Raw genomic sequence first — 27,500 nt, 5'->3', positions numbered from 1 at the left:
AAATCATTTAACGCACGTTCTTTGTGAATAGTCTGCAGAAATCACTCTCACCAAACATTTTAGAAATAACAGTATATTTCGATGCGAATTTATACAAATGTCAAAACAGAATATTACTAGTAGGGACTATTGTGTCGGTTACCAATTCATTACGAAGCCTCGGGCTAAATTGCTAATCGACTTCCACTAATGGTCGTTTGCGGTACCTCAGCTGTTATTATTAGCATAAATCATCCAGCCGGAAAAGAATAACTGGAGACCTGTAACCTCCTCCTCCTCCTCCTTCTTTAATTTCGTCTTCCAGAGGGTGGCTTCCTTTAATCATGTCCAAGCAACAGAAATACAAGACCTTAATCAAATTGATTACTAACAGGAGACACCCAAATTATTATTATAAAGAAAACATATTTTTCAAGCTAGGAAATGATACTAGGGGTAAATTTCAATAAGTTTCAATAGCACCTGTTTTACCAAGGATATGAAATAAAACCATGGATAAACAAAGAAATGATCAGTAAACGTCATTTAGTGGTCAACATAACGGACGTTTGCCTCCCCGGCCAATCCATACAATGCGAAATTCTTGAATGCGGGCAATTTTGAGGTTTGCCTTACTCTTTTTCTGTAACTATATCATCCTTCAATAATCTCTCTCCCATGAATTTCAGGTCTTTCTCTAAACTGAAATACTCATTCCTAGCTACGTAGTATAGTCCCAAGGTACTACTATACGTAAAACTGCACTTCTGCTCCCTGATCTCTATTGCCAATCTCTACAGTCTAGCAAGCTCCTCCTCTCATATTCTCAACACTGTGTTTACTTTCAGCAGTTTTCAACCTACATTTTGTTATTCTGTTCTATTGAGAACTGCTTTAAAGTTTGTTAACCATTCCTTCTCTTCAGTAAGCCACTCCCAAAAGCTGTTATTCATTCTACCAGATCTTCCAGTGCTTCTTTCATCGTCATTTCCACTTAAATGATGAATAATGCAATACACAACCCTATCTCATTCCTGCTATCACAAGTTAGACTTAAATCTCCTGTATCTTATGTTTCCTATCTTCGACTTTTCTTAGTCCTTGAGTTTTCACAATTCATTCTGGGCTTCTTCTTGGCCATGATTATTCTAATCTGGTATCATTCTTGGCCTCTTCCTTGTGTGTTTAGAGCCATGTGATACCTAAGAAACCTGTCTCCTCTTTTCATTTTTCTGTTCCATTAGTTCCATTGCTTCCCTCCCAAATCACACCATTCCAGTCTTCAAAAATGATCAAGATTACACATCTGCCTTGTGACTCAAAGATTTTCTTCAATTATCTCATGTAGATCATCTGCTTTTGGGTGATCATCTGCACACTTAAATCACTAATGCATACAGCAGAAGGAAAATAAATAGTAGGTTTACAAAGGAAGGTAGATTGTAGGAAACGGGGATTACGGCAGGTGGAAAAATGTATGTATGTATGTACTAGTATACCGGGTGTTTCGAAATTAGAGGCCCAACCCTCCTTCACAGAACAAATGGAAAGTTATGAAGTTTTCTCCTATAGCCTATCTCCAAGTACATTATCTTAAGTTTCTATTAAGCTATTTTTCATTTTACATTTCTTGTATTTTCAGACTGAGTGACGGAGTTAGATACAGCCATGGCTAACGACTCAGAGGAAATCAGATGGATTGACCAATTCCAGGCTATAACCCTCAGAGAGGCCATTGATGCTGGCACATCCTTCATTTCACGTTCCTGGATGGCTAAATACATTAAAAGAGATGAATCCTTTGTTGAAAGAAACTGGGACAAAAATCCATATGACTGTCATCAAGAAAAGAGTGAGAATCTTGGAATGATTGAAATCCTTTCTCAGGAGTCAAAAGACATCATAGCTGAGGCAGCGGGTAGACCAAGAAAGGGGAAAGAAGAGAAATTATAGTGCTGTACATCGTGAGTTGAAAAAATCTGGTATCAAGCCATTTCATGTTATCAGGAAGCCCAACATCACTCAGCAACAGAGAGAAGACCATGCATGGTTTTGTGGTTCATTTCTTAAAGATTGGGATGAAGCTGACTTTCTCCATGTTGCCGCATCAGATGAATTCTTCATTACACAGTCAGGAACCCAAATCATAAATTGACATCATTTGGGCTGCAAAGTTGGATGATATCAGCGATGACATGCGCTATCACCAAGTTGTGAAATTTCATGAGTGTTTGGGAATTTTTCTCTGTTTCGCAGTCAAACGGTTAATGTGGATCATCAAAGAAAAAGGACAGTCATGGAACGGCAAATACTTCAGAGAAACTGTGCTTACTGGTGGAGTATTTCCTTTACTCAAAGATCCTGAAAATGTGTTATCTGTTGAAGACAGGAGCTGCTTCGAAACAGTAGCATCGATTTCTTCTCATCAAATGAAATTCCAGGTAGCTCCTGACCTTGTGTTTGAAAACATTGGTAGTATCTTAAAGAATCGTGCTGAAGCGCGCACAGTGAACTATGATAGTATACCAAGCCTCGACGACTTGCGAAGAGAGGTGACCGAAGTGCTCAGCTTTTTTGCTGATTTGCTGAAATCATACCCCTCAAGAATGCAGGCTGTGGTACAGGCAGATGGAGGCCACTCAAAATATTGAATACTTAGAGAGAAACTTAAATAAATACCTGTTCTGAATTACTTTTGTTTTTGTCCATATCAATTTTAGTTTATGCTGTAGAGGGGGGGGGGGGGGCTCTAATTTCGAAACTCCCTGTATATATTAACTTACATGTTGATCTGTTTATTCTGAACTAAATTTCCACTAAAATTTTCCACTCAAAATAATAATGTCATTTGAAATTATTATGAATAATGTGAAAATGAACTCAGACTTTTCCCTTTTATACACAAACCTCTTAATCCCAATGTTTCGGTGACAACAAAGCAGATGAGACAAAAAGGGAAGAAAAAAGCAACCGAGACAAACAACGTAACGCTGAGAACTTGCAAACGACTACGGAGGTGCTGATGACGGGAAGCAGCAAAGGGCAACATAGTCTGTCGCAGGAGGTAAAACTGGGCTCTGCAGACCCACTTTTTTGGCGGTTTATGACAAAAGAAGTTGATGCAGTCATTCCATGGGTGTGCGTGTGTGTGTCGCTTGTTTGTCTTTTCCAAAACCAGATAATCTTCTCGCTCACTTTTACGACGTGTCAACCCAAGCCCCGATGGCATCCATCCCTCAATCATTAAATACTTTAAAAAATAAACGAAGCCTGAATCGTAGAGAAATATGCACGAAGGCGTTTTTAGCCTCGGGCTATGCGTCAAGCTAGACGGGTTTTGCCAGAAACTTCACTAAGAAAGCAACCACGTCTACTCTTCAACTGGTTTTCTTCTGGAAGTTAAACAATATCTAGGTTATACGGAAAAATACGCAATGCCACTTGTGTTGGTTTTACACACAAGTTGACAGTCCTTTCCAAAAACCAAGGCAAATAATCTACAAATATTTGTAATTATTATTGTCTAATATAAGTATTAATGTATACACACATGTATATATTTGCGAAAATACGCACGTTACATACTTATACATACATACATACATACATACATACATACACTCTCTATCTCTCTCTCGCTCTCTCTCCATTATAAGTTCCTAGGGGATGTGAATAAAGTGACACAAGATTAATGCTGTCTTCTTCAACGCCTTCTGATATATATATATATATATATATATATATATATATATATATATATATATATCATTTGGGAGGTAAAGTGAATTTAGATATTAAAGGACATTTGTAGCTTGAATTGATATATATATTATATATATATATATATATATATATATATATATATAATATATATATATATATATCAGAAGGCGTTGAAGAAGACAGCATTAATCATGTGTCACTTTATTCACATCCCCTAGGAACTTATAATGGAGAGAGAGAGAGAGAGAGAGAGAGAGAGAGAGAGAGAGAGAGAGAGAGCTCTTGACCACAGTCAACAGCTCTACGCAAAAGTTAAGCCCACAATTGCCCGTGTAATGGTGAAGTCGCATGTCTCCTAAATGTGTTTACAAGTCGGGGAGGGGGATTCAGGGGAGAGGCGACGGGGTCCGAATTGAGAATTGAAGAGGGAATGGGTAAACGGGCGTGTTTATATATATGCATTTGTGTGTCTGAATGGGCTTAATGGATGGTCCAAGAAAGGAAGGGAAGAAGGAAGGAGGGAAGTATGGAAGAGGAGGGGCAGAAGGACACTCAAAAAGAAGAGAAAGAGAGAAGGGGGAGGGGGAGGCAGTAGGTAGGAGGAGTGGATTAAGGGAGGGATGATGACGACTTAATGCGTGTCATTGAACAGGTTCACACCCCCAATAAAAACGGTGTGTGTACAATGCAGCTACAGCTTGTACATCAAAGGAGGTTGAGGGTAATGGAATGGTCAGTGTTTGGTAGGTGGTCAGTGGAGGCTGCTTGTATTGGTATTAAATGGGGCATGATCCACAACTATTTGGCCCAATCACCCCCTGCACGATTGGCAGAAAAACCAGCAGAGTGAGTGTGCGTGGCGCGTGGATCTCTCGGCTTTTTTCTCCGTCTCTTTCTCTCGCAGTTCCCCCAGTACCTGGGACATAATGCATTCAAAGGCTCATTCTACCTCATTCCAGCCAACGGTAAAGTGTAGCTCTTGGATTCAAGTTTCATTAAAATGTGCTGCGTCCGATCAGTCTGCTTTTGAATGTCCATTCACCCGCTAAAGGGGAGGACTGAAGGCTCCCGCCATCTTCCAAGTCACAGATAATGGAGACGTCCAGAATGGATGGAAGTCTTCCTTTTTCATTTAGAATTCGAAGTCCACATTCTGGAATTTACGGACAGTAAAAGAAAGCACAACATAAAGCGCGCAATATCTTAAGGAGATCATAACTATCTTAAGGAAATCATAACTATCCCATCTAAAACGTTCTAGCGTTTATAATGGCAACTCTATACATCACGCACACAAAAGCACAAGCAAAAACATCGCCCAATGCACACGTCTATCCATCCATGATTGCACCACGGCTGCACTGCCCCATGAAAGGTTTCCTTTGACAAGTATGGTCAACGCCATTCATCTCGGCAAACGCCACTAAAAACTGGCAAGCTCTTCCTTCCTCTGCTTTGACAAAGGACGAAGTGAAACCACTTGACAAACAGGAACACATGAATGGCACAATGACAACACACGGTGACTTTAGTCCACAGTCGTCTGTAGCAGGAGTTCTGCTGCTTCTTCTTCTTCTTCTTCTTCTTCTAATATAAATATCATTCTCAAGGTCTACTCTACACACACATACGAAGTAAACACAGGCAATCGAGATGCAAAAAAAAAAAAAAAAAAACAGATACAGAGAAAGAGAAGAGTGAAGGGAAACTACCAATCAAATTTGCAATTTCTAATAAACTGAGTGGACTGAAATAAGTGACATCCAGACGGGTAGTACAGTACGCACTGCTGACACTCCATAACTCTTTACGGTAGTAATGAACAATAAAAAAAAAAAATGCGAGGAAATGATTTCGAACTAAATTCGGGTACAAAAGATCTAACATGATGTGATCTTCAGGATCGTTTTAAGCAGGTTCTCCTCGAAATGAAACGACCAAACGCTATTCATAGTCGTTGTCTGGGAATATACTCCACTGCATCATTGTTATTTTGAGCTGGGACGCATTCGGAAACTTGCTTAAAAAACGAAGTGTAATCACTGACTAATAAAAAACTTCACCCCAATCATCTTTGCTGAAAGGATGAATACGAAATTTTCTTGAATCGCGATATCCATGCATTTCCAGCAAAGCAAATAATGTCAGAACGCGGAGCTTAAAAGGAACACGGGCGTAATCTAGGCACACCCTTGTAAATAAGAAGGCAGCCATCTATTCAAAGGATGCAAATTGTTATTACAGCCGCTTTTTGTCAGCGGGCGGAACGTTGGCCGGATGCAAACGGCGAGTTCATATGAAGAAAGCAATATAAAGGAAGGAATCTCTGAAGGCCAAAGTTAATTCTCCCCAAAATTTAACTGAGATCATCTAAACAGAAGATTTCCCAAGACGAGTAACACAGTAAGATAGGAAACTTAATTATGAGCTTCCTCATTATACTGTAGAGCATTATGTAACGATGCGCAGGAGTCATCCTTCCACTACCAGAACAACACGAAACAGGGAAACAAAGAGGCGTACCAAAAACTACGATGCATTAGAGTATTTTAATGAAGAAAAACTGGAACAAAAATCATCCACTGGCCAATTGTCTTACTAACTGACGGATCGAGAGAGAATCCCTCACATTGTAAATCTTAACTAGCTCAGTGCTTTAGGATTTGATTGTAATCTTAAACATTTGACACAATTCTAAAATCATATGTTATGATCACAAACACAGAGTTTGTGTGAAAACGCTAGGACTTTAGAATTCATGGAAGGAATATATGAACAGCTCGTTGAGCCAACTCTCCTTAATGGAAGCATGTGTGCATGGCGAATAATGCAAAACAATCTGAATCTGGAAAGATGACCTGTTGGCTTTGCATAATTAACAAACTGCCCAAGATCCTAATGTAAAATTGCTATAAATCTTTTCAGTAAATAAGAATGAATCATCCCTTATAGAAACTTGTTTGAAACCCATATTATTTTCCGTATTTTTCCATAGAGAGAGAGAGAGAGAGAGAGAGAGAGAGAGAGAGAGAGAGAGACTGCAAAACAAACAAGTGGACGATCGCAGTGGCGTAAGCACATCGCACAGCGTCAAAGTGCGACAAGAACTGTTTGGCGCCATCAGTGTCACTAAGACTCTCTCTCTCTCTCTCTCTCTCTCTCTCTCTCTCTCTCCATAGTGAGTTTATGTACAAGTGACTAGCGAGACTGGAATAATATCTGCTAAAATAATAATATAATGATGATAATAATAATAATGAATAAAGGCAACAATGACGAGTAGCGTTACCCAGAAGATCTGGGTCATACATTATCTGTTATTCTCCCGCTGGCTCTCCATTGTTGTTTGTAATCAAGATTCTGGGTCACAGCCAAAGCACAATCTCCCCTAACACGAGCTCTCTCTCTCTCTCTCTCCCTTCTCTCTCTATGATCCCACTTCCGCTTCTTCCTCTCTCTCTCTCTCTCTCTCTCTCTCTCTCTCATATTTCTACGACACTATTTTTTAATGTTCCAGATGATCTTAAGACTTGGATCCAAAGCAGAAATAAACTGAAATAGCCGCCTTTCTATTATTTACTCCAATCCCTCTGTAAAATAACTAGCGCAGCAAAGTAAAAGGGAAAATAATAAGAAATTAAATACAGCCCTATGAAGGAGACGAAAAGTGAACCAGTGCTAAAATGCCTGATGTCAATACGACGAAAATTCAGTTCTTTCGATAAGATCTTCACTAAAGTGAAACGGTGGACTGATACACCATGTACTATAATACTGCACACACAAACACATACATGTACACACGCTCATACACGCACACACATTATATATATATATATATATATATATATATATATATATATATATATATATATATAATTTTGCATTATGAAACTGAAAGCTAGATATTTACATAAATTTAAGATTTTCTTACATTTATGTCTTATTCATTTATATCGATTTGATGACATAAGACTATACAAATCTCTCTCTCTCTCTCTCTCTCTCTCCGACAGAGCTCAGGAAAACTTTCTCACTATCTTCTTTCATTATCTAAATTCGCCTGAGTATACACACACATCTGATTGAAAAAAATGTCTATTCAAATATATATATATAAAAAATGAATATATTTGCACGTAAAATCTTTAAAAAAACTGTGGTACAGCTTCACAGTATATGCTCTTCGTATACTTTACTGAGAGAGAGAGAGAGAGAAAGAGAGAGTGAGTTACCAACATGCAGCATGCCTCTCCTGCCTCTTTGAAAGGGCCACGTCGGCGCCAGTGTTATAGATGAAAGGGGCTCCAAAAATGTCCTTGGGCCAAGAAAATTCATCCAAAACCCAAGCAAACTAAATGAGAAGGAACTTCATTTTATACTCACGCGCAACAAACAAGCATTCACTCTCACGCTGGGTATCAGCGTCATCTGGAGTCAAGAATAGTACAGCTTGGAGCTACCAACCTCATTCTTCAGTATACTTGCGGAGAACCGAAAAGTTCTACCCTTCCAGCGCAATTTCTTCATGGATAAAAGGGCTTTTGGCGTTTGGATACATACATACATACATACATACATACATACATACATACATACATACATACATACATACATACATACATACATACATACATACATACATACATACATACATACATACGTATGTATGTATGTATGTATGTATGTATGTATGTATATATATATATATAATTTTTTGTATGGAGAGAGAGAGGAGAGGAGAAGAGATTGAGAGAGAGACGAGAGAGAGAGAGAGAGAGAGAGAGAGAGAGAGAGAGAATAATACATGGTACAACCAATGTGAGATTGATTAATGTACTGCCAACCTAACCACCCTAAAAGCAGAACAAGAAACCCATTTGAAAATCTTGAAGCCATGATGGAACATGGAATGAGGCAATCAAAAACCAGAGGATATTTTACAGGATTCTCCACAAAGACTCTGACTGATAAGCACAGTCTTGTACAATTTGGTAAAGTACCTCTCTAGTTTATCATAACACACAATTTGTGGATTGAAATGATGCTGGTTTTTAAAACATTGATTTATATAAAGTACTGATATTCAATCAAGATTCATGTGTCGTTGTTGGCTTAAAGTAGGTTGGCAGACAAAATGTACGCATATCTCGTTTGTGATAATTCTGAAACAGTAGACAAATCTTTTGTGTAATAAATGAAAATATATAAGTAACATAATCATTAACATACTTCATGTTAATATGAAAGTTCAAACTCCGCAGTAATTGTGGATCAAATACATCTCCACTCTATTTTACACGTTTGGAAATGTTATATTCTTTTTTGTATGGGTTCATATACATTTTATTTATGCCCTTGAGCGACCTCTTCCGTCATGTTATCCTTGACTTTTTCTGCGTTGTCTCCTCCCAGATCTCTTTTATTTCGTCATAAACTGTCTTCGCACAAAAGTGCACTGATCACCATTATTGTTCATTCAGTCGAAAGAATAAAACAGAAAGTTCTTCATGAAGGCTGTTGGCTGTCATGTGATACTTCAAAAGGACGAAGTCCAACACCTCTCGATTCGATTCCAGTCTCGACCTTTTGACTTCATATTTCAACCACACTTCCGTAAACTACCTCCTTTCCAAAGACAATAGGCTTAGCTCTCCTTGTTTATACTAAGCCAAGGACACTGACCACAGAGAAATCGTGTAAGGCTGTGTCTGTGTGTGTGTATATGAGAAGGAGAGAGAATCTTGGCAATTAATAGACAAGTGTTAGCTAGCTTTGCTCTCTGACAAATCTCAGGTTTGACTCAATTTTTCCGTCTATGAATCAAGATATTCCGTTACCATCATAATCGAACATTTAACATTTCTTCTAGATGATTAAAAAATAAAGGAAATTAAAGTGACCACAATTCAATGGATGTATCCTCTGCGCTGTGAAAGATGAGTTTTGAGTATACACAATCACAGATAATTTGAGAACAACGCAACTTGATTTGAAGAATAATTACAATTAACAGATAAGCTTCATGTACAAAGTATGCTACGCATCATATACAATCGCTAAGGGCTATATGTAATCACTGAAATTTGACTAAATACTATTTTTTCAAAAGTCTAGTAATCACGTTTTTTTTTTTACCTGATACATGGGATTGATTATCAAAAAAATTCAATGGGCTAACCTAATAAATATTAATGAGCAACCGAACAGAAGGAAACGATGACAGTAGCATGAATAGCACCGTTAAAAGTTCATTCTAATATGTGAAATTATGTCTTTCTTATTTATGTCAGCGTTCTAGGGAAGTCTCGATGCCACGTAAACAAGACTATAGTGTTTAAGTATTCAGGGTGACCCTAGGAGATACTACAGTGAAAGTGGCATTTCTTGTCATTTCCAAATACGAAAAGCTTCTAAGAAAAGTGAAAGAAGCCTCTAACCAATGAATCACAATTCATCATATGCAAAAAAGTTTCTTGGAAGTGCCACAAAGACTGACTGAAGTGTTTAACATATTTATCCGTATATTTTCCTTCATTTCACTAAAGGAGATTGAAGTATACACACACACACTGAACACAGTGAGAAATATATTATCAACGTTTAGATGTACGAGTCACCGTTGATATTCATCTACACATACAAGAGAAATCTTACATCAAAAAGCTTAATAATATGCAAAAGCGCATTGCACACACACACAAATAAATATATATATATATATATATAGTATATATATCATAATATATATATTAATATAAGTATAATATATATATTAATATTTATGTATGTGTATGTATAACATGATAAAGAGATTTGGGTAATTCTGACTAGGCAAACATTGAATCGAAGGAGAAGTTACAGAGACTTTCGTCTTATTCCAACTTACCAAGGGCCATTTTCCATTCAGAGGGTAATTTCGCACAAGTATGTCAACATATCGTCTAAGCTCTTGAAAGCACACTCGAACACTATTATCGAACCGAATCCCCAGGCCTACGGGATAGAACTGGTTCAGTTTCCAAAGTTTCCTTCTCTTTTCCTTTTGCCGAATCCCTACAAAGCGCTGTCTAATGAAAGGGGCAGGGTTGATTCAAGTCACACCCGGCCTTCACTGGTGACAAAGTGTTTTTGCCTTGGCCTACTTCTATGGGGTTATAATGTTGAGATGCGTGTTGGTTAGGAATGGAAGAACATGCTCACCGGAGGTCTCTCTCTCTCTCTCTCTCTCTCTCTCTCTCTCTCTCTCTCTCTCTTCTCAATGCCTGCTCTCTTATCAACATGAAGCGTCCTGGCTCAGATAGAAGCAACGGTCAAAATGCCGCTCTATCTACCCTATTTTAGGACCTTCTTGTTTATTCACTAAGCCTTATCTTGCACGGTAATCCTAAGCCTAACATTCTTGAGGACCAGAGTATATTTGATCAAATAAAAATAAGAACTTCGACACCTTACACTAACATATTTCCTATAATCTCTCGCCTCTTTAACACTCATAAATAATAAGGTTGTTGCTTTTGATTATGCTGACCTTATGCCTGCACGGGCTCTTGCTCATAGAGCAGCTCGTGGTATAATAAGGGATGCAAAATGTTAATGATTGATTTGGAAACTGGTAACTACATAAAAAAAAATGATGTTTATGAAAAGTTAAAAATACGGAACATTTCGGAAACGGAGTCATTTTCATATCACTGATGATATTTTGAATAACATCTCTTCTGGAATTTACAAAACGCCAAGCAACATAGAAGAAAAGATTGTGTGAAATCTTTGTTTACGATAGAGACAGGAAATGACGTACGTGTTTGTCGTAAATCTTAGCGGAGGGTCGCTCGGTTAGGGCTAAGGCATTAAGTTCAGCGGCAGCCCAAGGATACAGCAAAACTATGGTCGGCATTGTGTGATTGTGATACTTTTGGGGGAAAAAATAAACTCACACAAAGAAAGTCCTACGGTTCGGCAGGATTCAGCTGCACTACTTTTTCCTTTTTGAAACTTTTGTGTACTATACACAAAGATTAAAAAGTACCATTCCCAATAATTGATGTCTGTAGGAGTTGCATTCATGAGAAGCATTTGGGTGATCTGACAGCACTCACTGCCTTACTTACAATATTTAACTGTAGGTGGGCGGCGCGATTTCTAATAAAACAAATGATTAACATTCACTCTGCGCAGCTGAGGTGAATTACGATTTTCGGATGCTTGCATAGCAACCTACTCTGCACTTTCTTAGAGCTCAGAAACACAAGAGTATTACAGAGTGACGTCATCTTCTCCAAATAGCTCTCTTTCTGAAGGAAGGACTAACAAGTGGTGTGCTTGTTTGTGACTTCCTCTGCGATGTATGCGTTTTAAATAAAAGGATATTAAGAGCATCAACACTTAATGAAGGGAGGGAATCGTTTCGGTAAGAAAAAGAAAGCCCTTCTGCGCTCTAACAATAAGGCCTTCTCGCTGCCAAATGCTGAATGATATATGAACCTCCAACAAAAGCAGTCAAACTTCTTTCTCGTTAGGAATATTGCACAGCTAGTTTTTTCTAGCGGTTCTCGCACCTGGTCTGGGGAACCCATGATTTTCTGGGCGTTCATCTTCATGCAGCGGCCAGTGTCGCTTATCCTCGACTACCATCAACTAAAGATAAAATCCTTTATAAAACCGTATTTAACAAACGCACTTCTGAGACTTCTAGTCAAATATTCGTTTCATTTCGTACGATTTCAGTTGGAATGCCATTCAAACGATTCAAACAAAGGAGCGTCCTTTCAGCGCTGACATGTTCCTGTAGTTCCATTTCCCATGTGCATCTGCGTGCGCTGTTCGGTTTCCCAACACGACAACAAAATCAATCTATTAAGGGAAAAGGGGATCCCTGCAAGGGAGTTCTGGGACGATTGTTGATGAAATCGGTCGAGGTAATGACCTTTGGACATGGACAATGAACGCTGATGGCAGCCATGCATGTTTGCTGAAGATCGTGTTGAAAAACTCGCATCTCGAACTTGAACCTTACAAATCAGCAACTAGAGATCTGACGCATGGCGACCCACCACTGGCAATAATGATAGACAAGTGAGTTCTCGCTCACTCACAAACGAAATTTTTATATAAGTAACAATGATAGTGATAAGAAACCAGGACAAATTAGCATACAATTTTTTTTCAGACATCCGACAACATTCCCATCGAGGTTAATTTAATCAATTATGGATACTACCTAACAAAATCTCTATGACTGGCTCAGCTTCGTGATGACAGGAAGAGAATTGTGAACAAATATCAGCGCCACCAATACACCCAAGAGGACTTCGGGAACACTAATCATTCAAGGATTGCAAGTGAAAGAACAGTAACACTGATACGGCAAACATACGGCAAGCCGCAAAGGAACTCTCTCTCTCTCTCTCTCTCTCTCTCTCTCTCTCTGGATCTGGAGCCTGCCTGGGGCCCCTTCGTGATGGTAAACTAGGAACAAGAGTCTCCAACCATACCCGTTTTCCTGGGCCCCCTTGATGAAGAACCTCTATAATGGGCGTGATATAGGGCCCTACCAAGCGCCACACGGCCTCTGCTGAATGTTTCTTAGGACCTATCGGGCAGCTAAAGGAACGATAGGTCTAACGGTGTAGCTTTTCAAGACGAGGAATGATAAAATCAGTATATATCCAGCTTATTCAAATTCTCTACACCGATATCAATTAACAGTTCGGAATAATAATGATAATGGGAGAAGTCATTTACCACAAACACGTTATTACTGAAAGCTGAAGTTGCAACTGCCATAAAAACAAAGCAGGATCCATCTCTCACTTGGGAAATAACAAAAGCAAAGAAACCAGTTCATTTTCTTATCATCATTTCAAGCATCAGCAGCTAATGTACGCTGAAGGTGAGGAGAGGGTAACCAGAGGCCAGTCCCACACACCCAAAGTTCTTCCCGTTCACAAGACCACTCCTGGATAGGCGAGTTTATGTGCCTGGTAGGAGGAGGAGGAGGAGAGAGGAGGAGGAGGAGGGGAGGAGGAGGAACGAAGTGAAGGTAATTTGAAATCAAGACGCATTACTTTGGAGGCAAGATCAGGAGGACGGACGACTCCTTCCGCCGCATTCAGACCAGGAGCGACCGACAACCAGCAGTTTATGATGGGGACTATAATGTCCACCTTTTATTATAGGACCAGTTCTCTGCATAAGAATGCCTCTGATAGTTTATGATCGGTCAAGGTTACCTTGGCTTTATAGATAATAACACCCGAGTAGGATCACCGCAACCTTTTAGGTCCATGTGGTAAACGGAGACTTGGCTGGAGAGAGGAACAGAAAAAATGTATGTGACTTGTATATACGTTAATTACAAACAAAGTGACGTCAACACTTATTTTCTCCTTCTCCTTCTACCTGATCTCCCAATACTTCAAAAAGTTGAGAACCCATTTATTCCCATGGGTAACGTTTCCTATAATTAGAGTTCAGTATAGGATACACATGTAACTAAACCTTAACCGCACACATATACATACGTATGTATACATATTATATATATATATATATATATATATATATTATGTATGTGTTTGTGTGTAGTATGTATGGTGTTTGTATGTAACATGCGAAGTCACTTGTCAGCACTTTCTGTATAAATGGGCTTTGTAGTCCTGTTATAAAAAGGCAGTTTCACTTCCGAATCTCATAATTATTGCAAAAGGGTTGAATGGTTAATGGATTTAAGAAAAAGAATAAAATAAGGTATTCAAGGGGAGGGGGGGGGCATATTTTTAATTCTAAACACGATGAAGTGAACTAACATTCACACATTGAAGAACTATGACGTCATCTAGCGTCAATAACCTGTGATCAGTATCGAAATCATACTACAACGAAAACGCGACCCTTAAACTAGAACATATTTACTGACAATTGTCGTAACTTGGTCCCTTGAAAAAATGTAATAAAAACTAAAATCCAGGAAAAAATACGCAATAAAGGTGGGTTAAGCAAAAAAATGGGGACTGACCACAAGATCCAACGATACAAGTTTGTGCGAATGTTGCAGAACCATAGATTTACCAAGGTTTGGACGCTACTGCAATATTACTCTGCTTGCAACATGTTCCTTGCCCAGTAGACCGTTTGAGCTTCATTTAGTGAAACCAATTTCAAGCAACGGATAAAGGTGCCGATAACTTCCGATGCAAAAACTCAAACGGTTTGAATGCCAAGCAGTGACTAAACACATGAATATATCATACAGAAGGTACCCGATCTACAGTGGCTGCAGTGTATAATGGCATTTCAGTGACGTATATTGGATACTACATGCCAGGTGGATAAATCGTAAGCAAAACCCGGATCAAATTTGTATCAAGGTTTGAATATTATGTTACCAGACCAACGACAACGTTAGCAGGACGAATACTCGCAGGTGTTCCTTTGGGAGGAGATCACTCCAGTGGAATCTTTTCCAGGGGCCTGCTTTATCGGGTATGAGTGAGCACACTGAGGGCAGGCATGGATGGGACTCTCTCTGTATGAAGGATAATCACATCTTATCTGGTAGTCGGAGACCCGACACCTAACAGGTGACTACCTACCTGATCCGGACGACGCCGACGCGCACGCCTTAAATCTGAGCCATTTCTCAAACGAAACCCTGTCCCGTTCCCCCCCCCCCCCCCACCCCCCCCCCCCCCTCCTCCCACCCCCCGCCTAAGAACAGAAACAATACCACGGGCAACATAAGGGACGGACTCTCGCTCCACTAAGATCGGCACTGATAAAGGGATGGGATTCAATCAAATTTCAAACTAAAGCTGGCAGGCGTAGGCTCTAACAGAGACTATAAGGAACAATTGCAACCTTGACGTGGCAACACTCGTAAACTATAACAAACCTTAGCGCACGTTGTAATTTCATCGGCAGAGATCAGCTAATAACACGGTAATCATGGCTTCATAATGGCCTCTTCCTCGAACATCCGAAATTTCACTGGCCATGGGGCTCACACTCCAATGGACGCTAATAAAGAAGGCAGGGGCTGAGGTGAAAAGGAACTTACTGAGGGCAAACTATCCTCATTTCGTCGACAAAAAAACGACTCTGGTATTAGCGAAAATCAACACATATATTATATACATATACAATAATAAACATGAACCCGAAGGCAAGTGAATTTTCATATCGGACATCTGTCGGCCACAGACTATCCTAAAATGTTAAACACTCAATGGTCACAACTAGTTTTCCTCAGAGCAGAAGCTTACGCGAAATTCCAACGGTTTTGCTGGTTGGTGATTGAAGGACCAGCCCGGTCTCACCAGCTGCTTCTTTCAAGGGCTCAACTTTGCGCGCCGTCCTTTTGCAAATTATCCATCGATGACACCACCAAGGTATATAGAATAAGGGCCATTCTATATACCTTGGACACCACTATATGGCACATACTATATCGGATAATTACCTTGCACAGAATTAATTTGCTACCATTACGTAATCTCAGCTAAAGTTTGCGAAAAGTCAACTCACGTCAAAATTACGATTAATGAGGAATATATAACATAATCATGTCTTGAGTTCATTTGCAAAGAAATGCCAGTTGCGAGACTTGCAGTCTTGAACAAATCTTGAACAGACCTTTAATAAATGAAACGAAAGCGTCCGAGGTACCATGCGATCATTGAAAGAATATCAACGCACACAGCTCTTAAAATGGGGAAGATGAACACGTGTGCCGCCGGTTGGGTCGAGAGAGAGAGAGAGAGAGAGAGAGAGAGAGAGAGAGAGAGAGAGAGAGAGATCCTCTACGTTCTTTCACGGATCAAATCATACTCTTGCAATTTGTATATGCCTTAATAAAAAGATTAATTTCTCAAATAAAGTATTTAGCAACTCCTGAGCTTGGAACGTAATGTTATTTATCTTTCACAATAATTATAATAATACTAATAATAATCAGCAATTTCAGTATTACTCAATTATTCATATGGGGTTAGGGTAGAAAAAAACTTCTCATACGTCTTTGCTTCAAAATATAACACAAGCTTAGTATTGTTTTCGTGAAAAGATAATACCGATTACTTACGTAAAAAAATAATCTACCAGAAATGGTAAACGTCATTTCCAAGTAATGTGTCACGAAGCAGAGCGCAGTACTTAATCATCCTGAAATATTTCTTCTCATAAATCTTCCCCTCTTTCTTCTCTGCGTTCTCCTTTATAAGAGTATTTTGTATTATCTTTTCTTCAATCTTGAAATAAGGAAGCACAGCGACAACCAAAAAATTCAAGTCATAATCGGAGGACAACTTCTTTTCGACAATTTTGCATACTTATTGCAATGTTTTAAATAAGCATGAAAGAGAAGTATGAAACAAAGTGTCTGCATATCCGTACGCCAGTACACTTCAAATAAATGACTAGTAATCATTAAAGAGTTTCATGACATTAATAGTACTTGGGAGGAAAAGAGAAGAATTTTTAACCCTCCATATTCATAGATATATCTAGCAAAGATGATATGAATCATAGATATATCTGGCAAAGATGACATGAAGTGGAAAAGTTTTGGAAGACTATGTGTTAGAACAAAGTGGACAGAAGACATTCAGGGATGTACTTGTGAGAAGAAAAGTGGCTAGGGCTACATCTAATCATTATATGGTTGAAGTAAAATTTAAGATACACATAAGATGAAATTGAAGAGGATGCGGTACAAATGTGGCTGTAAACGTAATTAAGACAAGGACTTTCATAAGAAGCAACTGAAATTGCACAAAAGGGGAAAATTGATGAAATATGGGATAAGGTTACAAACACAAAGGCAAGAAGAATAGCTGAACATGGGAAACTTTCTCCTGGATCACAAGGACAACAGGGAGTGTTTATGGGTGTAGGAAGGTAGCAAGAGTTATTAAAACAATTACTGGTAAGATAAGGAGATGATGGGTTTAGTGAAGTGGGGAAAAAAATTATTTGGGGTGACACTGCATCACAGTAAAGATCATGTACAGTTATACAAAGGATGGAAAGGGTAGTCATGAGCAAAATGACACAATAAGGAAAGTAGTGAAAATACCAGAGAAGACGGTGATCAACAAGTGTCGGTAAAATAAGTTCTGCAAGGTAGTAAATGCAAGGCAAATAACGAGGAGATGCAGCCTGAAGTGAATACAGTCCTAGGTCACTGGAGTGGATATTGTTAAACTTTCATAGATGTGGAAGATTAAAGATTATGCAGAAGTGGAGAGGTTTAGTCAGAGTTTGGGACTACCTGTGGCAGTAACTGATAAGGTAGGGAAGGTACTTAAAAAAAGTTTAAGAATGGATATACAGTGAGAGATGAGATTTCAGATGACACGCTAAGGAACAAGAGTTTATATATGATTTAAGTGGCTTCCCGGGGTTTATAAGGTATCTTTGGATGAGGGAAAGATTTCGAATAATTCTACCATTGTATAAAAGTAATAGTGACATATACAACCTTGGGAGTTACAATGTATTATCTTCATACACCAGCAAAGGAGTATGCAGTATTCTGGTTTACAAAAAAGCAAATGCTGTATAGTTTATGTGTTTGATAGTTATACTTGTGTGAGAAGTTTGAAAGCAACATATCATACCAAACTTGGTATAAAGAGGCAATGTCGGGGTTATAGAGTTTGTAGGGAACAATTAATATTTGTTATGATGAGAGCAAAGTATGTCATAACATACACCTGGGAGAGTGACTGGTTCGGTGTAAAAGTTGTATGAGACTAGGTTGTCTTAATGTCTGTTGAATATCTTGATGGACGGGTTCTTGGGAATGTCTCTGTGGCTCTGAATATCTTGGGAGAGTCATGTGAGGAGTCCAAGAAAGTACTGGAAAGAGTCAACAGAAACTAATAAAAGTCTTTCCAAGAAGAGGATGTTGAAAGAAAATGTGAAAAACAGTAAGATTATGAGAGGGAATATAAACCAGGCAATAAATATAGATATGGATGGTGGAAAAATGTATGCGGTTGAATCATATAGATACTGAATGGTAAATATTATCGATGATGGTAGGATGAGGACGGTGGCATGTCACAGAACAGGTGAAGCAAGGAAGACAGATAGTATGTACAAAAGATTGGGAAGAAATTTGGCACATCAACAGAAACCAAGGTGAGGGAAGTCTGAGGAAGTTGGTCTGCCAACTATACTTTATGGAAATGAAGTGAGTTTGTTGAATGAGAATGAAAGCAAAAAGGGTGAAGCTGTTTGTTGGAATGAAGTGTCTCAGTGGTATGGGTGGCTAAAGAATAAAAAGGTGATTAAAGTGGAGATATGCGCGGGGAGCGGTCAAAGGTTAGTGTAAGGTGAAAGGATGGATTGATGTGTTTTGAGATGACTTTGGTTATGTTTCTGAAATTTTAGGAGGGAGGAGGATAGAGATGACTACAAAGTGTTGGATAGAAGGGAATGCCGCAGTTCATGTAAGAGGATTCGACAATCAGCTGATGAACATTCTATGTAGGTGTAAAAAGTGGCCTATGTTGTGCAAGTTGAAGTATGTTTGCGGCAGTGACTGTTGTGCTGTTTTTATTCTCAGGAGCCAACTACTGTTAAAGGAAATGGCTTAATGTTAATCTTACATGTATTTATCTAGCTATCTATCTATCTATCTATATATATTATATATACATATATATATAAACGTAGAGCAAAGTGATGTAATTTTACCCAAAGGCCTATAAACGTTGCAATGGCACTTTCCCCACATATGTTTTCCTCTTTCTGTTTACGTATTGTCCTTAGAACCATTTGTCTTTAAAAAGCATTTGTTTTCCTGTCTTGTCAAACTTTATTACTACTGCAGCTCTTGTACAATGAAGAGAGAAAGAGAGAGAGAGAATTATCATTAGCGCTGATGGTGACAGCCATATACGCATATTAATAAGTGAGGGAGAAGGGCTAAAATACAGGGAACAGATATTTGCGGTACCCTCATTAGAATGGGAGGCCGATGGCCTCCAAAGTGAGATCACTGCTCATTAATTTTTAAAAACGACTACGGCATGTCTCATTTGCATAGGCATTCTAAAGAGACCTTTGACGTGGGTTTGTTCTGGAGAAAATTTGTAAATAAAAACAACAACAAACTATTCGTATAAGTTCATTATCATTACTTTTATTTCTTACTTTTTCAGTTAAAAATAATGAAGTTGATGATTTTAGTTGAGTTTTTCACGTTTGCCGGTTCATCAAGGCTTTGCTAATAGTGGAAGTCATTCGTAAAGTACGATAAAAGACCGATGACTTGACTTTATTAAACACGTAACCGCGTCAGAGATACATCAGGTTCTTAGACCTGACAGTTTATTTCCGTACTGCTAAGGTTGTTTTAGTCGGAGCACATAATATTTGAGTAAAATATCTAATATTTTTCACCTGCCATAATTCTATTTTTTTAATGCTCCGCCTATATTCTCGGGCATCAGAATGTACAAACATGACACAAGAGCTTAAGGACAGTCACCAGCCTTATCTTCGAACCAATTATTGTTATCTCTTCTTTCCGTCCAATATCAACATGAACTTCACTAGGAAGATGGCTCAGTCTGTGGGCATCGATAATGATATAGGTCCTGTTAAGCTGAATAACAGGATTCACCATGAACGAACAAACAACTTTTCAAAGGACTTTCACAACGCAGCGACGCAGTTTCTCAGATGAGCCTTGAATATGGAATATTATTTTGAGAACAAATTTCATAATAATATTCCTAAAACCAAAGACAACAGCTTGTTTCGTAGTTTAATTCCAAAGTAAACCCTGGAGAGTCTTTTTATTCCATTAAAGAAAGGTGCATTGTAAAACTTCCTGTACAAAATAACACAACGGATTTGCTGGGAAATTTTTAATACGACACTGGAACTACTGCATATGAGTAACCAATTCAAGTTATATATCATAGGCACTGCAAAGACAAAATACTGAGGTTTCAGACCTTGCACGCATTCTTTTATTTAGGGACACCTATACTCTGTTTTTTTTTTTTTTTTTTTTTTTCATCTGTCCACCCGCCTGTGGTGTTTGCGTATGGTAACACTGCGTCCCGGGCTTTAGATAGTTACATTCAACAACAATAACAATATCCTATTTCGAATATTAACGGTGTGTAATTCGCACACAGTAAATTATTAAAACACTTTTCAGTTGCAAATGTACACCCAGATATCTTTTATTTACCTGAAACTTACACATAGCGTAACTATCTAAATCCCGGGACGCAGTGTTACTATATGCAAACACCACAGGCGGGTGGACAGATGAAAAAAAAAAAACAGAGCATAGTCAAGAGCTGTCAGCAATTATTTAGACAGAGTTACCTTCACAGCTTATACCAGTTTCAATTCCTTTCATACTTTGAGACACATGTATGAAAATGGAGGACTGAATAACACACTTAACGCTTCAAATTCAGTAAATGCAGTACGTTCTTTTGGTCAAATGAAAATGTTACAGTTCCAGTTTCCACAGTCTTGCATTCCCTCAATCATTAATGGCCTTCACTATTCTTCCAAAGCACGGACGTTGCTATTTTGTGGAGATGCAGGAAATCGTTTCTTATTTCTGTCAGTATTTACAACAGGAATGTGTAGTGTTACTGACACTGAATCTATATAAAACTAACTTTAACCTCTGAAATCTTGATCTGACTTATCTCAATAACGCATTTACAAATTTACATTTTCTCATCTCAAGTCAAACTGCACTGCTATTGTTAGGAAATCATTACCTTTTGCAGTTACATCTCCCTTGGGCTGGAAAAGCTCAACCTTTCCCTTGAAATAGCTGTCAGTTTTGGAGCGGCAGCGCGAAGAAACGGGTTCAACTGGCACCCAGATATACCTCTTCCGGATTTTGTAAGAATGCTGTGGATGGATCGAACCAACCACCACAAAACTTTGACCTCGCGATTCTTTTCGTCATCTTTTTCCATGTTGTCGTAAATATCAATGTAATTCTCAACATATGTACGTGTGTGTGTGTGTGTGTGTGTGCAGGGGAGAGAGAGAGAGAGAGAGAGATCCAGTTGGAGAATACTGAAAAAAAGGGTGATAATCTGATAACAAGAAGGGCATCCGCAACATTCGCCATCCCTTCTCTTGGGGCTGAAGAGATAGCATAACTTTTTCTCCCAGAATAAATAAATTACCCAATCATTTGATGTTCACTGTCTCATGCGCTACTTATTTTACAATATATGAGACCCTTTTCCGTATGATGTTCTCACCTAATTGTGTTAAATTTCTTAATTTGTTGTAAGCTTTTACTGCTTCTATGAAGTCATCTCCTATAGTACCACTGATATGAGGAGTAGAAAGTTTCCGTACAAGGGCACATAATCTTTGTCGACAAGTTTCTTCGCAGTTTGGTTACAAGGTGTGCAGAGACACCAGAGACAGTACTCCTGTGACACTACTTAAAGTGAACAGGTAAACTTATATGAATAGATAATCTTCCAGTAGTCTGTCATCCTCGGATTGCATAACGGCAAAAGTATCCATGCCAAGACTTCCTACAATCCCTAGATTTGTTTATATCATGATATCCACAAAAACTGTAGGATAAATATTAAAAAACAGAATGCGAATAAAACAATGTTATTCCAATTGGTATTCATTAAATAAAAATTGATCAATAACTCAAGGTAAACAATACTCATATCTAACCCTTACATTAATAATGCCTGCTCTATGGTCACGTAGGGTACTTATAAACCGTCATGCCTAATTCGATGAATGATCCATAGCCTTTTGCCGTCAAACTCCGTAAGTCCTGCCATGACTTTATGCTATAGAGTGACAGAATGGAATAGAATTATAAGCTTATTTACTACAAACAAAAGTAATGACACGGAGAATCCCTTTCAATCCCCGGGGTAGCTACGAAATCATTCACCCTAATCACGATGCTGACTCTGCCAGCTATTTATTACCCTGCTGCCTGAGCATTAGAGCAACTCTAGAGCACGTGGTCACATTTGTATTCAGAAGTAATCGAGCCAAGTGTTCTTCTCCCTCAAATTTTCCACTGCATTTTTTAAATGTGAAATTCTTTTTCTTTCGCTCATGCTTCTTTCCTCTGAGGGCGTCACATAGCTCCCTAATTACAGAGAGGGACCGGATATATGGTGATGACTTACGTGTTACGATGGTTTCCCTTCTGATTACTATTATCCTACGATGGGCTCTCAAGTGTTACCCCTGTCAGGGATCAACACCACAATGAGATTTTTGCTGTCTCGCTCTGGTCATTATCTCATCGACCTTTGCCTCACCGTTCGCGTCTCCTTTTCTTCCTCTTGGAGCAGAGTCAGTGGGGTGCGTCCTTTGCTCTAGCAAAGATAATAATAATCAAAGGAATTTAACATTACCGGAGATACTAAAAGGGACTGAAACTATTCCAGACACTTTTCAGTAAAAGAATTAAACATAATGGTGTCACACAGAAAAGTGGGATCTCGTAATTCTCAAGTTTGTGTAAGACAAATACAGAGCAGATAACCAAAGAGGTTATTATTAACTTTTAGCTAATGCTAATAGAGATTAAATTAATCTAAACTAGGTAATGCAATGGCGATCAAAAACATTTGATTGAAGTCCTAGAAAATAACAGTCTTGTAGCCTCCAGACACAAGTAAATAGTTCAGACATAAAAAACGTATTCCATTACCAATAATAACGATTAATGAACAATTTACTTCCATAATAACGCAATTATAATCCGGATAGAAATACTGCGTTATCTGTCAAAGCCACGTAATTACCCTTAGGGTTTCATGCAATTGCAGTTTAATGACAAATTGTCCAAAAGACGGAAGAAGACTGGTTGAATAAATCGTCATGTATGCGTGAAAATTGGTTGAGCATAAAAAGAGAATGATGAAAAGATCGTTGCAAAATTACTGTTTCCTGTTGCGATGGTTACACGTAAACAAGCCTGAAAGTCGTTCATCACATGACTTCATTTACTTTGGAAGTCATAATACCGCTGTTCCTATGAATAGTAACATTGCAATAGTCTCCAGGAATGCTAATAAAAGAAATGGAAGTATTTTGTGTGACGGCAGGACACAGGTGACTCATCTCTGGAGGCAATGAATTACATCTAGAATACGAAAACCATTATAAGTAACCAAATCACCCCCACACAACTATGTCTCGCCTGCATGAAACACTTCTGGCTGGAAAACTGGAAGATTCGGTTGGGAAGGGAAGGGGGAAGGGGGGGGGAGGTGAGAATAATGGACAGGACGTGGGCAAGGGGTAGGCATCGACACCCATTAGTGTGATGGAAAAGGGACGTCAGAGAGATACTTTGCAAGTACTGGGGAGGGAATGGAGAGAGGGTTATTAGAAAGTGCTAACAAAAACGTTGTAGTACCCTGTTCTTGTCGTGCAGGCGTCTATGACAAGAACAAAATAGTGATCTTTGCTGTTTCAGAGCAGCGTCTTGATGAAAACAAAGCACTAAGATTATCGTTCATTTCATGAAATAAATGTATTAGAAAGATTTAGCATAGGTAATGTAACATTGATAAACTATTTGGGACTTTTACCTCAGCATATTGGATCTCATGTTACAATGCAGAAAAAAAATGGATGTAGATGTCGATCTAGCAAAACAATATACTAGCTACACTGCATCCAGAATAAACAGGACTCTCAAGTCTTGCAGATATGTTTTCCTGAACATATTTAAGTATCCTGAGAATTGGTTTCTGAAGCTACCTCGCAGAAATAAACCCCACCTAGAAGCACCACAGGCATCAGTAGTACTTCTGAAACAAACAGGCATTCTTTGAGTCTGAGAATGCGGTCTCCATGAAGTTTTCGAAAAATCTGTGGTGATTAACTGATCGCATTGAGAAAAGTTATATGAGAATTATAACTGAATGCACGCAACGGTGGCTGTATTACTTACATAAATCCTTCAGGTAACGACGACACAAACAAAAAACTCTAAGCTCTTGTCTGAGAATGGCTTATGATTTATGCATCGTTTCCAAACCACAGAGATTTGTTTGAGTCTTCTGATATCAACTCACGACCAAACAAAATACAAGAACCTGGGATCTGCTACTTTTGTCACCTGAGATTTTTACTAGAAGCAAGTTATGGATTCGTTAAGGCTTCTTGCCTCGACGCTACTTAAAGCTCCCTTAAGAAGCTGTCACAAGAGAAATTTGTTACCGCACGTACAGTAACATGACTTGCATAAAGGGACTGTTGTGTGTTAATATGCCGCTTTTAGAGCCACCAGTCTTGGGTGCTATTTTAGCATCAATCGAAACTTTGTTGATACTAAATTTCGGTGCTAACCTAACTGTTGAAATGTGTCTGTTATCTGAAAATTTTGAAATTTCAAGTGGCTATATCTTCGGTTTATCTTACCGATGTACTACCTCTTTATGATTTCATTCTTAACAAGGTGTTTATGACGGTCTAGCGCGACTCGTATACTCTGTCTACCAGTTTCTTTTAATAATGTCACGGTTTTTGCACTATAAGAACAGAATAGATATAATCATATAATCATATCTTCTTTTACAAATTTCTACCTGTATCTTGTCTCTTCCTGTCATGCCATTCGCTGCCCACAACCGGTTGAACACGATAGAGGGTAGAAAGCTGTCTGCCATAAAAAATAAACTAGAAAAATGAAATGAAAAAGAAGGCACGACACGCTCCTGCTGCCGTATCGTATAGCTCACCGGTTCGCTCCCCCCCCCCAACCCCCAACCCCACCCCCCCAAATCCCAACCCCCATGCAGCAAAAGATGAAGTGCAGTGGCACTATAAAACTGGAAGGCAAACGGTTTTTAAGAGCGGAAAAGTGTAGCTCAGACAACCATAAAGCAGAAAGAATAGCTGGATCGTATTACAAAATCGCTGCGTGAAACCTACGGAAAAAATAGACAAGTAATATTTCATATTGTACCTCGAATAGGATATAAGCAAAGAACAATCAAAATGCAAAAGATATAAATATAATGGCTTTCTTCAAATAAAAATAATTTTAGGTGTTACCGATGTCATTCAGGTTAAGCTGAGCTTCAAAAACTTTTCTACTTCTCTTCAAATTCTCTTTGGAAATCATGAGCAGTTATAATAAAACAATAGAACCACTCGGCCCTGGCTAATGATGGAGTGACGCAGGTCCTGCGCAGCCCATACATTTCCTGTACTGCACGAGTAAAAAAAAAGATCACAAAAAAATCATACAGTTATTAACGTGAAATTCTGGCATAAGATTCTTTACAGAAGTAAATTTGTACAGGAGGAAAACTTGCATTGGAACGGACTTGAAGAACACCATCAGGCCACACGTGAGAAGACCCAAGTAAAAGGAGGCTTTTCGTGTTTGGGGGTTGTTCCAGGGGATCCACCAAGCAGACTCCAGACCTCCAAAAATTCACCGCCGCTCGTAAACTTCAGGGCAAAATTGCCGTTTTCCGCCGATAGCTTCATTTAGCTTTCATCTACATCCCTTCTGCGAAAAGAGTTTCGGGGATGACCTTGGAAGGGACTCTGGGACGAGTCCGGAGGAGAAACGCAGAGAGAGAGAGAGAGAGAGAGAGAGAGAGAGAGAGAGAGAGAGAGAGAGAGAGAGTCTTGACCTAATTATAATTCACTTCTGAATGGTAATTGCAATCTAACTGCAAGGAAATTACCCAATTATAAAATGTATTTACAACTCAAAAATCATCAAAGCAGCATGTTTATACATTCGGTATAAAATGACTTAACAATGATCTTGATCAAAATAAAAAAAGAAAAGTCCACTGAAGGAGCGCGTATGGAACCTGCCCTTTGCGGTACCATGACTCGGCCTTTCGCAAAAACTCCCTCCCTTCCCACCCTTATTTTCGCCATCAAGGTACAAAGTCAGAAGATGAACCTTTATACCTCTGGAATCTCATACAGGTAAAAAGCATGAGTATTTTGAACAGAAAATGAAAGCTGACCATATCACTGGAAGACAAACTGCCTTGATATAGCATAGGGAAAGACAAGTTCCGAGTTTCAGAGCTAGGCTGAAACCATGGGTCTAGCCTTGGAAAAGTTTATTGCCTAAATCTTCAGAAGCTTAGAATCTACAGAAGCTATTAATAGGTTTACCCAAAAGGCATTACGTGACAGGGTTCAACACTGCTCAATATATGAAGCTGACAGATACGACTGACAGCTCTTCATTCAGTGAACCACTTCCATTTTCAAAACGACAACATTAAGTAAGTTTAGGTTCCCCGGGATGATACATAGAGCCCAACCTGAAATTCAAAGTTTGTGAATAATTGACTTATTGAACTGTCTGAACTGACGCCAAAGGTATTTAGAATCTGATGATTAAGCAGGAGAGTTATTTCGTATAACGAGAAAAATTCCAGAAGAGCTTCGGGCCCTACATATAGTTAATGTTTCCTCTAAACCCTTAAAGCTCTTCGCACCACACCTTTCAGAGTATAAGTACTCGTAGAAAACAGAAAGCAGCTATCGTTCCAAGGCTCTCCTGCAAAAAAAGAAAACACATGTGACATCGCAAAGAATATTTCTATCGTCAGTCACTCATGCTGACTTCGGTGAGAGATTTCGGGCTATCAATAAAACGCTTGCTTTAGCACATACAAAAGAATCACGTTTTTCAGAACGCTCTGCAAACTCCCTCATCATTTTCAATTACATGAGTTTACATCATCTAAATCCCAACTTGCTTAACCGCGATCATGAATATTCTTGCAGAGAGCAGAGTAAATGAATATGCC

The 27,500-nt window shown here is 38.8% G+C and overlaps 1 protein-coding gene across 3 annotated transcripts in view; it reads right to left on the bottom strand.

The window, feature by feature from the left end:
- LOC135217745 (protein abrupt-like) overlaps positions 1-27,500 on the bottom strand; it is a 275,548-nt gene that overhangs the window by 223,222 nt on the left and 24,826 nt on the right. The window contains exon 1 of one of the 3 annotated variants that reach the window (XM_064253744.1): positions 10,592-10,926. The exons of the other annotated variants lie outside the window; for them this stretch is intronic. Within the exon in view, the coding sequence (XP_064109814.1) occupies positions 10,592-10,601 (10 nt within the window). The 5' untranslated portion in view covers positions 10,602-10,926. Of the gene's footprint in view, positions 1-10,591; positions 10,927-27,500 lie in introns of those variants that run through there. 3 annotated transcript variants of the gene reach the window in all.

Source organism: Macrobrachium nipponense, chromosome 7, assembly GCF_015104395.2.
Source record: "Macrobrachium nipponense isolate FS-2020 chromosome 7, ASM1510439v2, whole genome shotgun sequence".
NCBI lineage: Eukaryota > Metazoa > Arthropoda > Malacostraca > Decapoda > Palaemonidae > Macrobrachium > Macrobrachium nipponense.
Note: the sequence above shows the minus strand (reverse complement) of the source record. Positions and strands in the feature narration are given on the sequence as shown.